Raw genomic sequence first — 14,441 nt, 5'->3', positions numbered from 1 at the left:
TAAAATGACGGATTTTATTATTCGGAGGTACTTAACTATTGATTTGGTCAGGATTGAAGAATGATAACAGTGACATCGCTGCTTCCTCCTTGACAAAGCTGCGATAAGGCGCGGCACAGCTCTGCATATGGGCGTATTTTGCCTTTTCTATTATATTTGCTCAACTTCGCGGGCAGCCGTCGCCATCGGAGAAGTGGTGATGCAAGAAGCTGTGGTGATGCTCCTGCATCACCACTTCTCCGATGGCGACGGCTGGAGCTCCAGCTCCAGGGATCGAAATGCTTATAGATGCTGCTGTACAGGTACACCAGACCAGTAGATGGCGATCAGAGTTTTGTCGACACATTTCATAGCTGCAACTTTTTCAAGAGTTTGTAAAGTTCTCTTTCTAATTTCGTTGAGATATGCGTCATTTGATTTCACAGACTGCAACTTAACGCCCATCAACATTATTAATTGAATACAGTACAGTACTGTACATGGATTATTTTTATTAATATAAAATCGGATACATGCGCGATTTTGGTGCGGCAAATGACGCCGCCTTGTGGCATGGCGTCCATTGGCTAAAGTTTGGCTCTTAAGGATTTGAGAGTCGGTACGGTACCGCCATGTCGTAAAAACAAGTCCCTCTAGCGGGACCGGTACATGTACTTTTGTCATTTTCCGTTTTGCCAGTTAACTGCGAAGTTTCCGCGTACAGATTACATTAAACAGTACAGTATCACGTTTGCCCCACCTACAGTGGGTTTTGATCGCAAGAAACTCAAGGCCCAACCATGCGTTTCCAGAGCATTATGATGCTGACTATTACATGTGCCGGTACATGTTTAGCGGAAGGTCTAGCTCCCTCTGATCAAGCTTACAGGCCGACGATGACTGGTCTCAAATCGAGACTCAATGACCCCCGCCCTCTCTCCACGGCCACGATTGCAACCTCCTCGGAAAGATTCCTAAGATTCGACACAGTCGCTCGGGATACGGCTGGCAACGACGAAGAGAGGGTTGGTCCCTCTTGGCTAGCGAAAGTCGACGGTCTGATGCATAAAATGGTCACGTCCAGTTTGTCTGCGGAAGAAGCGCAGCTCAAAGTGTGGATACAGTCCCAAATACATCCACGCGAGTTATTCGGGGTCTTAAGTCTTGGCAAGCGTGCAGCAAAGTTGGATGATAATCCGGATTTCGTGCAGTGGCTCAGGCTTGTAAAGGACTTCCGAGCTAATAACGGGAACCAGGCGTTTTCAGATCTGGACATTTACTATCTGCTTCTGAAGACAAATAGTCCAGAGCAGTTGAAATTACTTTTCGAAACTCTTCGGCATACTCCCGGAATGACCAAGATCGGGGCGAGTATGGAGAAGTCTTTATCTGGAAATTGGATTCGCAAAGCCCTAGAACAGGATACGTATCCAACGATCGTTTACAATACGCTTCGTCTTAAAGACGCTGGCACAAAGCTGGATGATACGCCAATGTTCCGTCAGTGGCTGGAGTATGTAGAGAAGTACTGGAACAAGAATGCGGGCGCTTTCTTCGGGGACACACAAATGTTGACGTTGTTTCAGAAGACAATGACAGAAGAAGAAGACATCATAAAACTAGTTCACATGCTTCGAAACAACCCGGGGATGAAGAGTCACGCCGATAAATTGGAGAGGTATTTGCTTCTGACGTCTGAATCGAGCCACAAAACGATGGCTGACGTGTGGCTGAAGGCCCGAGAAACTCCAGAGGAAGTGTTTCGTATTCTACGTTTGGCAGAAAAGCAAACTGCCGCCGCTGATGACAACCGAATGTTGAATCTGTGGCTCAGGTACACCCAAACGTACCGGGACAAAATTGACAAGAACGCCTTCTCCGACGCGGAAGCACTGCAGTTTTTCAGGAAGGCCAAACCGCTGGATTTCGACTGGGAAATTGTGTAAAGGCGCGTACTGTATTTCCAAGGCGACCCTAATGCTGCCATTATTCAAGCGAAGATACCCGATTTTACGAGCTACTTCAGTATAAATTTCCCGAGGTATTATAACAGTCACATTTTATGCGCTGTTTTAATTTGTCCTCATCATAACTGGTGTAAAACAATTTAATAACCAGGGAAGTAAACAATTGTGTCAGCTTTTGATTGGTGCCAAAAACATTAATTTTACTTTCTGCTAGATCAAAAGATACAATCAAAACAAGAGAAGGTTGCTTTGAACGGCCCCTAATTGACATTTTTTCTTACTATTAACAATGCATTACTATATCCCAGCCTATACGTAGCTCTCGTTGTGAATTGCAACCAAATTTGCTGTTTTGATCCAAGTCAATGAGTCACTCGCATATTTTTTCCTGTTAATAACAGATTTGCGCTATTGCGTGCGCTCAATCAAAGAGCAATTTCGAGTAGAATGCAAAATACATATTAGCCAAAAATATGTTTTCTTACATGTAAGAACTCTAGATACTAATATCCAGAAGATTCCGAGCCCAACATCAGTATTAACCCTACTGTGCGCACGTCTGCAATCGAGTCTCCAGTAGTATTTATGAGCACGTCAAAACAGGGTCTCTGATCCATTTTATGAGCTGCAAAGGTGTATAGGAGAGCGTTGAGTATCGTCGGAACCCGTTGGGTGCTTTACTTGTGCTCTGTGTGGAAGATTGAAGACTCATTGTATTTAGTTGTTATCTACGCCTGCTTTGACAATCCAATATGCATCCTCTCCTGTGAGAGGTTTCTTAACTGCTCGTCCTTCTCATATTTCTCCGTCAGAGCTTACCTTCTCGTGAAGGAATCTTCGTAATAGCATCTTATCATACGACGTCTCAAGATCTCCTGATCTCACGCAGATCACCTGCGAGTTCCGACACTCCTTCCCGGGAGATCATCCTGATAAAATCACAAGCTCACGTAGCTCTTTACGTCGTGGCGCAGGGAAGACATTTGTCCGGATGCCCGCACGCATCATTACTGACTCGCAGTACTCCACACCCAGTACATTTTTCTGTACAAAGTCCTTGACAAACTTTTAACGTGTATCTATGTGGTTCGCTCGACCTGATGAATCTTCTCCTTCTAGTTGAGCAATTGCGGCCTGATTGTCGACGTGAAGCACCGACAGTTTTCGTAGCTTTAGTCCTATCTCCTTGAGGCACTCCATGGTGCCTAGCATCTCTGCGGTCATCTGTGACGCAGCCACAAACTCCGACGCCATGGTCGACAGTGCAACGCAAGTTTGCTTCTTGCATATCCACGCTACTACTACTCCTGCCACCATGAGTACTCCTGCTGTTCCCGACTTTCTGTCCTTCTTGTTTGATGCATAGTCTGCATCACTGTATGATTCCACTAGCACCTTGTCGTTCATATCACGGTTGTTTGTGCTCATCAGGAACTTCAGCTTCTTTGTTCCCTTCAAATACTTCGGTGGGTGCATGCCCGTTTCTGGTCACACAGTGCACTGCAAATGATATGTCTGATCTCGTACATCTTGAGATTCACAACAAACTGCCCACTAGAGACTGGAACGTCTGCACCGTTGGTCGTCTTGGGCTCCCAGCACACTTACTCGGAAGTAACGCACTATTCTCCTCACCGTTGTGTCCACCGTCGATTGGTGTACATACCGGCGCTGCATTATCCAACTCGAACTTTATCAATAGCTCTTGGATCACTTGTTCTTGATTCATCGTTCACCCATCTTTGCTATCATAGTTAAACGCAATCCCTAAGAACTTAGAGACCACACCCAAGTCTTTTAGTTCCACGACCTGCATGTCGTCGAAGAACTTGTCGACCTTATCCTCGCTCGTTCCCGTTACTAAGATGTCGTCCACGTAGATGCCTACAAGTGACATGTCATATCTTTATGTCTTGATGTAGAGGCAGCTGTCAGTGTAGCACTGCTGGAACCCCATCGACACCAAGATGCTGTGCAATAAGTGATTCCACAGTCGACCTGAACGCTTTAACCCATAACGTCCTTTCTCCAGGATCAACACGGGCTCATCTTTATTAGTAACGCCCAGTGCTCTGAGCTGTGCCTCAGTAAAATCCATGCCTTGCGGTATCAACAGGATGATGATCAATTCAGCTTCCTTCTTGGCCTTTACATAGGCACTCGGAGCATCTCCGTGGCGCGCTGGAACCTTTCAAATACGTGACACCACGAGTATCGACACCAACTCCAGCACTGCTGAGAATGTGAATGTATAGTCTACGCCATAATCTTGCTGGTCTCCTCGAGCCACCAGTCTAGCCTTGTGCCGTTCAATGGTACCATCCGCGTGGGTTTTCAGCTTAAACACCCACTTCGTAGGCAGACACTTACCGGAACGTGTTTCTTTCCCATGTTGCGCGTACGCATCCGTGTGTGCTGCTGCTCTTCGGCTGGCACTTGCTCTTCGTTTGCTTCTTCCTTATCTACAGCATCTTTCCTTGCAGCTGCATTCTTGTTCTTCCTACTAGTCTTCGATCCCTTCGAACGTTCCTTCTTCTTTTTTGACTTGCCCGTCGTCGAACTGTAGTCCTTCTTTCCTGCATTCTCAAGGTCATGCGACTCCGTCTCGGTCGTCTCCTTCCGTTTTTCGACTATTTTCTTTAGTTCTGGATCCTCAATTTCAAGTTGAGCCTGGTGATGTGCATTCTGCTTCGCATTTAAGGTCTCCACGTTCTTGATGTATATGTTCTCCTTGTACAAAATGGTATTATTAAACTTTAGCTTAATATTAGCTAATACGATATAATATTTTTCGAAAATTACGTAATCGGTAAGCATCCTCCAATAATAAATCGTCAAAGTTCGACTAGCTGAAGTACATGTATTACTAATCAATAGTGAGGGTAAGAGTGACGGCAAGGTTAATGTGGAGTGTTGGCACTGCTGAGCGCATTAATCATAGGCTGCAGGGTGACGAGTGCACGATCTGGACAAGGCTATCGACGGATAACAAGAACAAATATCTATATTTCGCTCTATCGACTTCAAACAACTGCAACCGTTTGCAGTTTTTCATCTTTGTCTGTGTCACAGTGAAATACTAGAGCAAATACTCGTCAGTTTTAAAGTCATCACTACTGCTGCTTTAGAGCTTGACCCGAAGAGCTCTTTGGTGAGCCTTCGGCACACAGAGGGCAAGGTGGCAAGAAACGTACTAAGAACTTAAGTGGGAGTATATCATAAAATATCATCTAGTATCTACTATTTTTCAAATATCTGAGCTAATAAAAAAATTGTTTACTTTTGAAAAACAAGTTACAATTGAAATTTAATATCTAAAATAGTACTGTTACTATCAAAAATATCAAATGTTATTTGGTGTGTGTCCTGACTGTGAAGAAAGAAAACTGGGAAAAGATAATAGAGGCACGGCTGCTGTTGCTCAGAAGCGAAAGGCAGCATCTGCTAAGTTGGAGATCGACATCAACTGCAACATACTCGACACTCGTCCCCACGCCCGTTTTCAATCAGCATGGGATCAATCGGCGGATATTCACCCGCTGCTGAATCGCTCCTTGACCAACTCTGATGGTTCCGCTGTCATGAATTGCGATAATTGCGAATGAGCCTTTTACGATTTCTGCATGCTTCTACGGGGGCAATCTCGTCTAACAAATAGGTATGAGATAGCTCTCGTCGGTAATCAGGAGATGCATCGGTCGCCGACCCCGACGGTCAGTGGTATCCATACAAGATATCCCAACCTTCGATGCTCATGCTTAGATTCTGTCAAATTTAAATCGGGCGAGCCACGACGTTATCATATTTGACGAACGATACCATTCTGAAAAGATTGTGGCCAGATTCTACCCAATGACATTTTAAAAAAAACACCAATGTCAAATTGTATTGGCGTGCGTTGTCTGGATATTTTCAAAAACATTGTGTTTCCTCAGTCACCCTCCAAGTCTTACGTTAATTTCAATAAGATAAAACTTGGCTACAAATGAGGCTGTTTGAATGTCGTTCTTGTCCGACTTGGTCAACATTCACCCATTCTGAGTTAAAGTTTCACATTTCATTACGTATTACGACCGTTTTACGTAGAGTTGTATCAAACTGTTTGTTTTAAGTTACTACGATATTAGCCAAAGTAAAGTTTCGTACAGGTTTACCGAGCCTAAGGATATAAATATCCAAAGAATTTCCAATATTACAAGTTAGCATTTCTTTATTTTTGATTTCGCAGCTATTTTTTTTCGACCTCTACAGAGCGCTACCGTCACTAAGATGACTTTTCTTAACACTTTAATTGCTTTTTAGTGTTTCAAGTCTCGCTTCATTATGCAAGTTACAATACAAGTAGCCCCAACATTTTTTGTCCTAGACAAAAGGACCAAAATTCATTGAAGTACGACGGACAAAAAATGTCTTAGGGCTTGTATTAAAAAGGAGGGTACTGCGCTCCACCTTAAGTGCGAAATATCTGAAAAACAGATATGGAGACTTCGTCTGTGAGTGTCCATTTATTGAAATGTGATAAAATGTGACTTTTCGCCAAAACACAGACATGCTTTGTTATTAGTGACACATATGTCCATTTTAGGATGATGAGCATACTCGGATAGAAGTCGTAAAGGGCTTTATGTCCATGGAAGGAAGACCGTGTAAATGATGGTATTGCAAGGCGCTTCATGTAGCGTTTGGTCCTATTTTTGTCCTCTAATGTTAAGGTTATCAACACCAGCACCTGGTGTTGGGGCTAAGTGCAGATAGCGCTAGTAACCTCGTGTCGACAGAATCCTGTACCGCAGTGTAACTTCAACATGCATATTGCGTGTCGGGCGTGGCGCGTCATGTGCTTTACCTGCGGAGCAGCCAGCAGTCACAATCGGCAGCTCCATTTCCTCACCCCGTGTCGCCGTCGTCGGCACTCAGCGATCCAACGTTTGTAGGGTGTTACCGGTACGTAGGGCAAGCGGGTAAATACACGTCTTCACTCGCGATCTGTCTCTTTCGCAAATGGTATTGATAACACTAGGGGGGGGATAAAATCAGCTTGTTTCCTCAGCTTCATCGATAGTATCGATGAAGCCTGTTCTCAAAACGCTAAGCTTTGCAGACTTTTTGGCCCTTTTTGATAGTATTATTATAGTTCATTTGGATTCAGGATCATCACATCCGGAAGTTTACCAAAGGTCCAAGGGCGCGAAAACCGGGTGCAGTACTGTATACCAGTTTTTATTAAATGAAGTTTTAAAAGCTCGATTTACCGTTATAGCCGCTCTTACTTCGATCTATCCCATTTTAAAACCTCGATATATAAAACAACCTCGATTTACTAAAAATCGAGCACGCATCCCACCACTTCTGATAATTCTGAGCAAAACTCTGATTCAATCTCTGATCCATGTTCACGTAAAATCAAAAACAGTTCAAGTTGAGCTTCCGCTGGCCCGCCGTCTCACACTATTGGCGTCGCTTACCTCCCGCACAGCATTCCACTCAAGTACCAGGTTGCACCTTCGTGTTCTTTTTCCTGCGCGTGCATCCACTACCTTCCCATTCTCGACATCGCTGTATCATGGACACCAAGGCCCCACTCTCACTCGACGCCTTCATAAAGCTGGCCTTCTGTCTAGAAGGCCGAGACAAACTTTCCAAGGTACTGTAAGCCAGTGGTACAAATACAATCTACAGCGTCTACACTCTCTAACACATCACTAATTCATATCCTAAATCCCCTCTAGATGCTGCAATATGGCAGTCGAGCGCTGGCCTTCTACGTCTTGTCGGCTGACCCTAAGAGCGACGTGGGTCAGCGTCTACACGCGCTCTACAAAGTCATGCAGCAGTCTCGTAAGGCATTTCGCCTTGGAAAGAGCGTCACGTACTACAAGAAACTGCAAACGCTGTCCGGTAGCAAGAGTCTCACTGAGACGCAGCGCTATCTGCAGTTCATTCAGAACCTGGGCATGCTGGGCTACTTCTTGGCGGACAACGCGGCGTTTGCCAGCAAAGCCAAAGTGCTTCGCCTCGACGCAGACGATCTGGCTCAACGTGGCGGCGTCATGTGGTTCTGCGCCAACGTCGCGGGCTTTTTCAACGCCCTGGAGAGTCTCAACGCCGATGTGGAGAAGGAGAAGTGTGTGAGGGACATTTTGGCCTCTGAGGAGGACACAGCACGCGTTGAGACGCTGCAGAACCAACTGGAGACGCTGAGGAGCGGCCGCTTCAAGAAGCTTCTCGCGGTGCTTAAGGTCACGTGCGATCTCATCGTTTCCTCCAACACGAGCGGCGTGCGGCTGGCCGAGCGGATCACGGGCACGAAGCTGCACGACGGCATTATTGGGTCGGTCGGCTGCGTGTCGGCTGCGGTCGTGCTGTACAACACGTGGCCAAGCGCACCGAAGAAAGCTCTACCGCCGAGCGAGACGGTAAAGGCCAAGACGGAAGGCAAGACGGAGACCAAGAGCGAGACGGATTAAACTCGCGACGAACTGTCGGCTTCATTGCGCTGGCCTCTTAAAACGGACTAGGAAACTGGAAATGTTTGCTTACTTTCTCTGAAAAAATACGACAGTTTCTCATATTTTTAGTATTTTGCAACTCGGTATTGCTGCTTCAGCGTCGGCAGATCTTTATCGTCTGAATGCGCCGCCGACAACGTGGCGAGACGCTGAGCGAGAGACTGAGAACAGAGGTGCAAGTGTCTGCGGCTCTGTGGCAGATCGGACCTCGCATTGTTGATCCAAAATCTGGTGATAACCAACGATCGAATGCAAATGACGTGAGTGTAAGTTTTTCCTGCATTTTTATTTTGCAAAATGTTTTATGCGTTGGTTTTGTGGTTTATGGATGTTAGAGTGATGGTCATTATCCGTGTCCTCGAGAGGTGAAGCCACTGATTTTCTTCTTCAAGTATCTGCAGCCTATTGGTGCTGCTGAAAGTGCCGGCAATAATGACAATAGTGGGAAGGTCTCGACAAAGAGCCACTCACACAGGAAACTACGCGTGAATTTACCTTTAACTGTTATTTGCGAGCGCACTAACGCTCAAGAGTCGGTGCTCTGGTTACGATCTGATAAACAAGGCAACGTTATTCGGGAAGACAAGACGCCACAGTGGAGAAAGAAGTTGCACAATGCTCTCGTGGGTGTAGCACCTTCTGATTCGAACGAAAATGACCCTGTGTTGGCAGTGAGAAGTGTCGCTCGGTGGAAAAGCAGCAATTATTCTAGTGGTGGGAGTGCTGTTGTGTTGACCAGAAGAACCCTAGATCCTATACTAGCGGTACCAGGCGAGCTTCCAATCTGTATACAGCAGTTTGTGCATTGTCGAGGATCACAGGCCAGTGTCTACCGCGTCTTCTGGTGTGAACAGGAGCGCAAGTGTTTTGCCGTCAACCTAACAAGCAGGTACGATTTTAACTAACCATTAACTGTTTTTATTCAACTGTCATTAAAACGCCGTTATGATACGGTAGTGTAGTTTGAAAAGCTCCGAGGCTCCCGAGGATGAAGAGGTAAGGAATACTCCCAGTGTTGCCTCACCCATTGGGTTATCAGCGTCGACAATGGCAGCGATGAATGCGGCGTTCGAAGCTGCGATGGCTACTGCAGCCCAAACGGCTCGCTTCTACTGCGTCACGGTCTCTCCAGACGCTCGGGCGTGTGCTCGATGGCCAAGATTGCGAGGAACTGCAATTGCCGAAGGGGTTCAAGCCACTTTTCGTATCGTAGAACACGTCCAGCTGCAACTGCCCACTCTACGTTTCCACTCGATGACGACGGATTTTATCAAAGACGCTGATGGCGTGTGGTGGCTCACAAGAGTTGTCGATTTCCAAGCCACCAGTTCGGTAGAACCGCCAAGAGATGACGCATGCTTCGGCTCGCGCGATTCCGCGGTGTTTATCCCCGACACTCTCCGCTCGAGATACGGTCCTACCAATGACCTACTGGAAGATCCCACTTCTCCTCCTAAAGAATCGACACTACTACGAGGAGATGAGTTAAACAACACAATGAACACACGCTCGTGCTTCCTCTGCGGCTGTTCCTGCGAGCTCCCACCGACGTTCCGAGTCCAGCTGGACGCAATGGTGAGAGGCCAGAGTGGTGACGAGCTCAAGACAAACAGTACGACGTCGATCAAAGCGGTTGATGAGTTCCGAATGACGCTCACAATGGCTCTGGATACGATTTTCCTTATGAGGCAGCGTGGCGTGGACCTTCTCGTGTGGGAGAATGCAGTCAGCACCGTGCGAAAGTCGCATCTGCGTGATGTGTGCGACTTTCCGACGTGTACTCTCTGCTACCGAATCTACCAGCAGCAGCAGCGACTCCAGTCACTCGCACGTGAACTGCACGTAGTATTGTGTCCTTGCACTGATAACCCCAGTGACGACGCAGAAGAAGAGGCGGAGACAACAACTACTGATGGAGTTGGGATGGCCACCTCAGCAGCTTCCGGTCTAGCGCCTCAGCTCCTGTCGACGGAGCTACGACGCAACCAAGAAGCTCCGAGAAGCGTTCTCGAAAGTCTTGAAGCTTTTCAGACTGAAAAAATCCCGCGTTCGCTGTTACTACGAGGCGATTCACCTGAACTGAGACCTTCAGGGAGCACACTGACACCCGTGCGAGGTGCAGACGTGGATCCTACTGCGACGCAACTTCGCTTGGTGTTTTTCTTCCACGAATTGCAAGACGGAGGTCCCGACTTGGAGCCCACCGATTTCTACTTGGAGTATCAACTTGGGCAGAATGTCACGCGAGTGCAACTTGAAGGCAGTAAGCGACACACTCCCAATCGGTGGCAACTCTGTGAAGCGAGGGTGCATTATCTCTTTGCGACATTGGAAGCTTTCAGTGAGTTTTGCTCCCAGAAGCGACTTCTTATCAAGTTGAAAGCGAAGCCTCGATCCCAGAGCGACGGCAGCGACAGCGAAGACCGGGAAGGCGTTAAGAACGATGCAGAGGAGCCACAGAGTAGCAGTCCGAGTCGTCAGCCGAGTCGGTATCGTGACAAGGAAGAGTTCTTTGGGTACACATTGTTGTCGCTGCGATCTGTGAATACGGCGGCGAAATGGTTCGGAAACTCGCTGCAACCCGAGAGCCGTACCGATTATTTGCTAGAGCTACAGACTGCTTCATTCGGACTACTGACGCTCAAGTTGACGGTCGGATTACTGGTTGACTCGGTCCCGTTGGGGCATCTGCGTGATGTCCTACGTGACCGTATTTTCTTGGAGGAACAGCCACCAGGTGGAGTGTACTGGCCTCCAACATCTCTTTACCTTAGTGGCCTGGCAGTGCCTCGAGATTGGGTCGGGGCACTCATGCCGTCTGAATATACGAAGCTGCTGCCCATGCGTCGGAGAGCGCGTGGCGTTCACGGTACTCATCCAGTGGCAGCTTTAAGCCCTTCGCGAGTTTTATCTTCAACTCCAAGTGTAGCCAAGACCACACCTCCTTCACAACTAGATACATTAACGCACCATAACAGCGCAGAACTAGAGCCGACAAGGTCCCCGAACGCACTCGAAAAGGGCTCTTCAACTCGACGAGTGTCGAATGTACCAACAATGACCAAGAGCTGGCCCAAGACAGCGAGATCTCACACTAGCGGAGATGAAGACGTGGGGGTCTTTAACACTGCTACATTACAGTCGGACTACAGCTCGCGATCGCTACATGTGGTGACCGCTCTAATGACCTGGACGACTCTATCACAGGCGTGTCTGGCAGCAAAGCGCCTCGTGTTTCGAATCACCGAGGACAGGGCAACCTCTGGCTTCCCGACAGTATTACTCGCAGCAATTCTGCGTCACGCAAGCTTCGTGACCCCAGCATCACACTGGAAATCAGCCGCGAGTCTTCACTTCACACGGAGATATTCGGTAGATCGTCTACTGGCTGAAGTAAGGCCTGCAACTCTCCCGATGCTCGCTTTGCTTGGAGAGCTCTTGTTTGTTTTGATGGAGGAACGAGAGCTGCCAGCGACAATAGATGCGAACGTATTGGCGTCTCTCATTGAGCCATTTTGGCAACATGACAGTGGATGGCTTCCCATTCCGCGTACCCAAAGCAGTTGCCCCCCTGAGCGTCGAGTCATTTGGAACCGTGCGATTCGACGCTGGGAAGTCGCCACTGGCAGCATCACTAAGGATGGAGCTCCAGTACTTGCCATTCAGCCACACGAAGATGTGATTCATCATTATGGGGACACGCTCAGGGCAGAGATCGGAGACTTTCGGATCAAAATCCTAGCGCTCGTGGTCTGCGAATTGTTCGAGCGAATGGAATCCTTGGACGATGGATACATTGAGATAGCAGAGCTGCGTTCTCTGGCCAAGTGCCTCCAGGGTCAAGAAGATTTGGGTCTGGAGCTGGATCCTCACGTGGGTACACTTGAGCGGCTAACGCAACAGGACGTTGCTGTTTTAGCGGAGTTGGTGGACCACCAGCGACGTTTGGCCCTACAGACTTTGCTTCACTCTCTCATGGGGAGTGCAGTTCTGCTGGATGCACTCACTCGGTTTGATCGAGAGGGCTCGGGGGAAATGAGTCTGGAAAGTGCGTTGATAGACTAGTTGGTGTGTTTCTTGTAACTCGCTACTTCACACTTAACACGGTGATCTGTACAGAATTTCGAGAGCTGGCGTTCGAAGCGTTGATCTCGCAGCGCAACGTTTATCGTGTCTTTAACGAGGAACCGAAGAAATCTAGCGACGGATTTTGTCTGCGCCACGGGGTCACGGAAGTCTACGTTACTGACAGTGTCTGCTTGCTGTGCGCAACTGAGGTTCGTGCAAGTAACACGTGCGTGTGTTTTTCAAGCTCTAATTAACTGTTTGCTCCGTAGTTTCAAGCTGAAAAATCCCCTTGTAAGCTTGCAAATCCAGAAACGAGTCCAGGAAGTCCCCAGCCCGTCCAAACGGATAGAAACAGCATCGAAGAAGCTGTTCAAGCGACACGTGACGCTGCAAGAGCTAACGGGAATCGTACGCTGTCAGGACGAGGCAACAATGCAGATTTCAATGCGGAAGGAAGGCAGAATGTGGTTCCAGTGAATGTCACACGAGCATCGTCGCCGTCGTCGGGAGTTCGTCGCTTTTCCTGCGACTTGAGAGTTGAGGACGACGTCGCTGTTAAGGGCTCACGAAGACGACACGCGATTTCGGGGAGAACAGTGACAGCCACTCAAGTGGTCGATCTGGAGCTGGACGGGGTGTTGAACCAGCTGCACGCAGCTGAGAGATCGATTGTGAGTGGCGAAGGGCAAACCACCGAACGGAAGGCTTCAGCTGCGTCCATGCGGACTCGGCAGTCTGTATCCACAACGGAGCCCAAATGGACATTTCCTCGTCGTAGAAAATGTACAAAGGCATCAGAAATATCTTGTCCAGACGATTCTAATCGGAAGAAACAGAGAAAGAATAAATTATTGAAGAAAACTGTACGCCGCGTGAGGTCGACATACCAACTGCCCAAGGCGGATTCGCTGTCGAAGCTGCTGCGCATCGAGTTCAGCGACCGCGTCCTATCGACGAGTGCCAGTGCGTCCATTGTCGAGAAAGTTGTGCGCATGGAACAGCGACGAAAAGAGGTTCGTTTGTTATTATCAATGTGTCGAGGAATAATTCTTTTTTTATAAATTAGTTGTGCTCATGCGTGTAGCTGGACAGATTAGTTCTAACGGAGGTTCAGGAAGTTAAACAACGACTCGCCAAGCTACTTGACGAATAGAATTTGCTGAGTGTAGCCATTTTAATAAAAAAAATACTCACATTTGCAGTTTTTCAGTGCAATCACACATGCGATAGAAATACCAACGCAATCCCCCTTCACGTTCACTCCAGTGCGGTTTCCAGCCCGGAACTCGAAACTGCAAAAGCACTACGTTAGAAATGTCATTGTTCCCCTAGAAATCAGCAAACTCACCCCAATCGACAAGACGTTTGCGTTCTCCTTCAGCTGGTTTGTCAATCGCTCTGCAATACCAGGCAATGACTCTGCAAAAGCGTAGACGATAACCAACCTGGCACCGGAAATGTCGGTCTCCATGACGTCTCCCACGTCCACTCGAATCTTGTGTTGCAGTCCCTCTTTCTGTACTTGGTGGCTTGCTCTTTTAACCAGAGCCTCGTCTAGCTCCACTCCGAATGCATTGCAATTGAACCGTTTGACCCCCGAGATCAACCAGCGTCCGTCGCCACAGCCCAATTCTACCAGAAGATCTTCAGCGGTCAAAGACAATTCAGCGTCTTCGATCTTTCTCCACACAGCATCAATTACCGCGACTGGGGACGGACTGAAGGGTGCGAACAGCTCCTTATTGCAGTCCTCGCTCTTCAACGTCAACGCTTCATTGGTTCGTGCTCTGGCAGCTTCAAGGACGAGCTGACGTACTTGACGCCGGCGATCATCTGATGTAGCCATCTTGTGAGGGAATTGGGGTAGTCAACATTGGCTACCATAAATCTCTTTTATCGTATCATCATTGGCAGATAA

At 47.8% G+C, this 14,441-nt stretch overlaps 5 protein-coding genes across 5 annotated transcripts; 4 read left to right on the top strand and 1 right to left on the bottom strand.

Annotated features, from left to right (window-relative positions):
* Positions 1-779: 779 nt before the first annotated feature.
* PITG_09316 (secreted RxLR effector peptide protein, putative) lies at positions 780-1,925 on the top strand (the record flags this gene model as incomplete). The annotated part of the gene is made up of 1 exon (XM_002903553.1): positions 780-1,925. The coding sequence occupies one exon, from the start codon at positions 780-782 to the stop codon at positions 1,923-1,925; it is 1,146 nt and encodes a 381-aa protein (XP_002903599.1).
* A 5,434-nt stretch (positions 1,926-7,359) lies between these two features.
* Positions 7,360-8,440, top strand: PITG_09315 (uncharacterized protein; the record flags this gene model as incomplete). Its single annotated transcript, XM_002903552.1, has 2 exons — positions 7,360-7,590; positions 7,676-8,440. The coding sequence occupies 2 exons, from the start codon at positions 7,510-7,512 to the stop codon at positions 8,411-8,413; spliced, it is 819 nt and encodes a 272-aa protein (XP_002903598.1).
* A 137-nt stretch (positions 8,441-8,577) lies between these two features.
* Positions 8,578-9,360, top strand: PITG_09314 (uncharacterized protein; the record flags this gene model as incomplete). Its single annotated transcript, XM_002903551.1, has 2 exons — positions 8,578-8,715; positions 8,791-9,360. The coding sequence occupies 2 exons, from the start codon at positions 8,578-8,580 to the stop codon at positions 9,358-9,360; spliced, it is 708 nt and encodes a 235-aa protein (XP_002903597.1).
* Positions 9,361-9,502: 142 nt separating this feature from the next.
* On the top strand, positions 9,503-12,512 carry PITG_09313 (uncharacterized protein; the record flags this gene model as incomplete). The annotated part of the gene is made up of 5 exons (XM_002903550.1): positions 9,503-10,307; positions 10,374-10,830; positions 10,921-11,317; positions 11,597-12,437; positions 12,505-12,512. 5 exons carry the CDS (start codon positions 9,503-9,505, stop codon positions 12,510-12,512), a joined length of 2,508 nt encoding a protein of 835 aa, XP_002903596.1.
* Positions 12,513-13,713: 1,201 nt separating this feature from the next.
* On the bottom strand, positions 13,714-14,369 carry PITG_09312 (uncharacterized protein; the record flags this gene model as incomplete). Its single annotated transcript, XM_002903549.1, has 3 exons — positions 13,714-13,815; positions 13,872-14,018; positions 14,067-14,369. 3 exons carry the CDS (start codon positions 14,367-14,369, stop codon positions 13,714-13,716), a joined length of 552 nt encoding a protein of 183 aa, XP_002903595.1.
* Positions 14,370-14,441: the final 72 nt, after the last annotated feature.

The sequence above is a fragment of the Phytophthora infestans genome, genomic scaffold, assembly GCF_000142945.1.
Source record: "Phytophthora infestans T30-4 supercont1.14 genomic scaffold, whole genome shotgun sequence".
Lineage (NCBI taxonomy): Eukaryota > Oomycota > Peronosporomycetes > Peronosporales > Peronosporaceae > Phytophthora > Phytophthora infestans.
The sequence above is the reverse complement of the archived record's forward strand: the minus strand, read 5'-3'. Positions and strand labels throughout refer to the sequence as shown.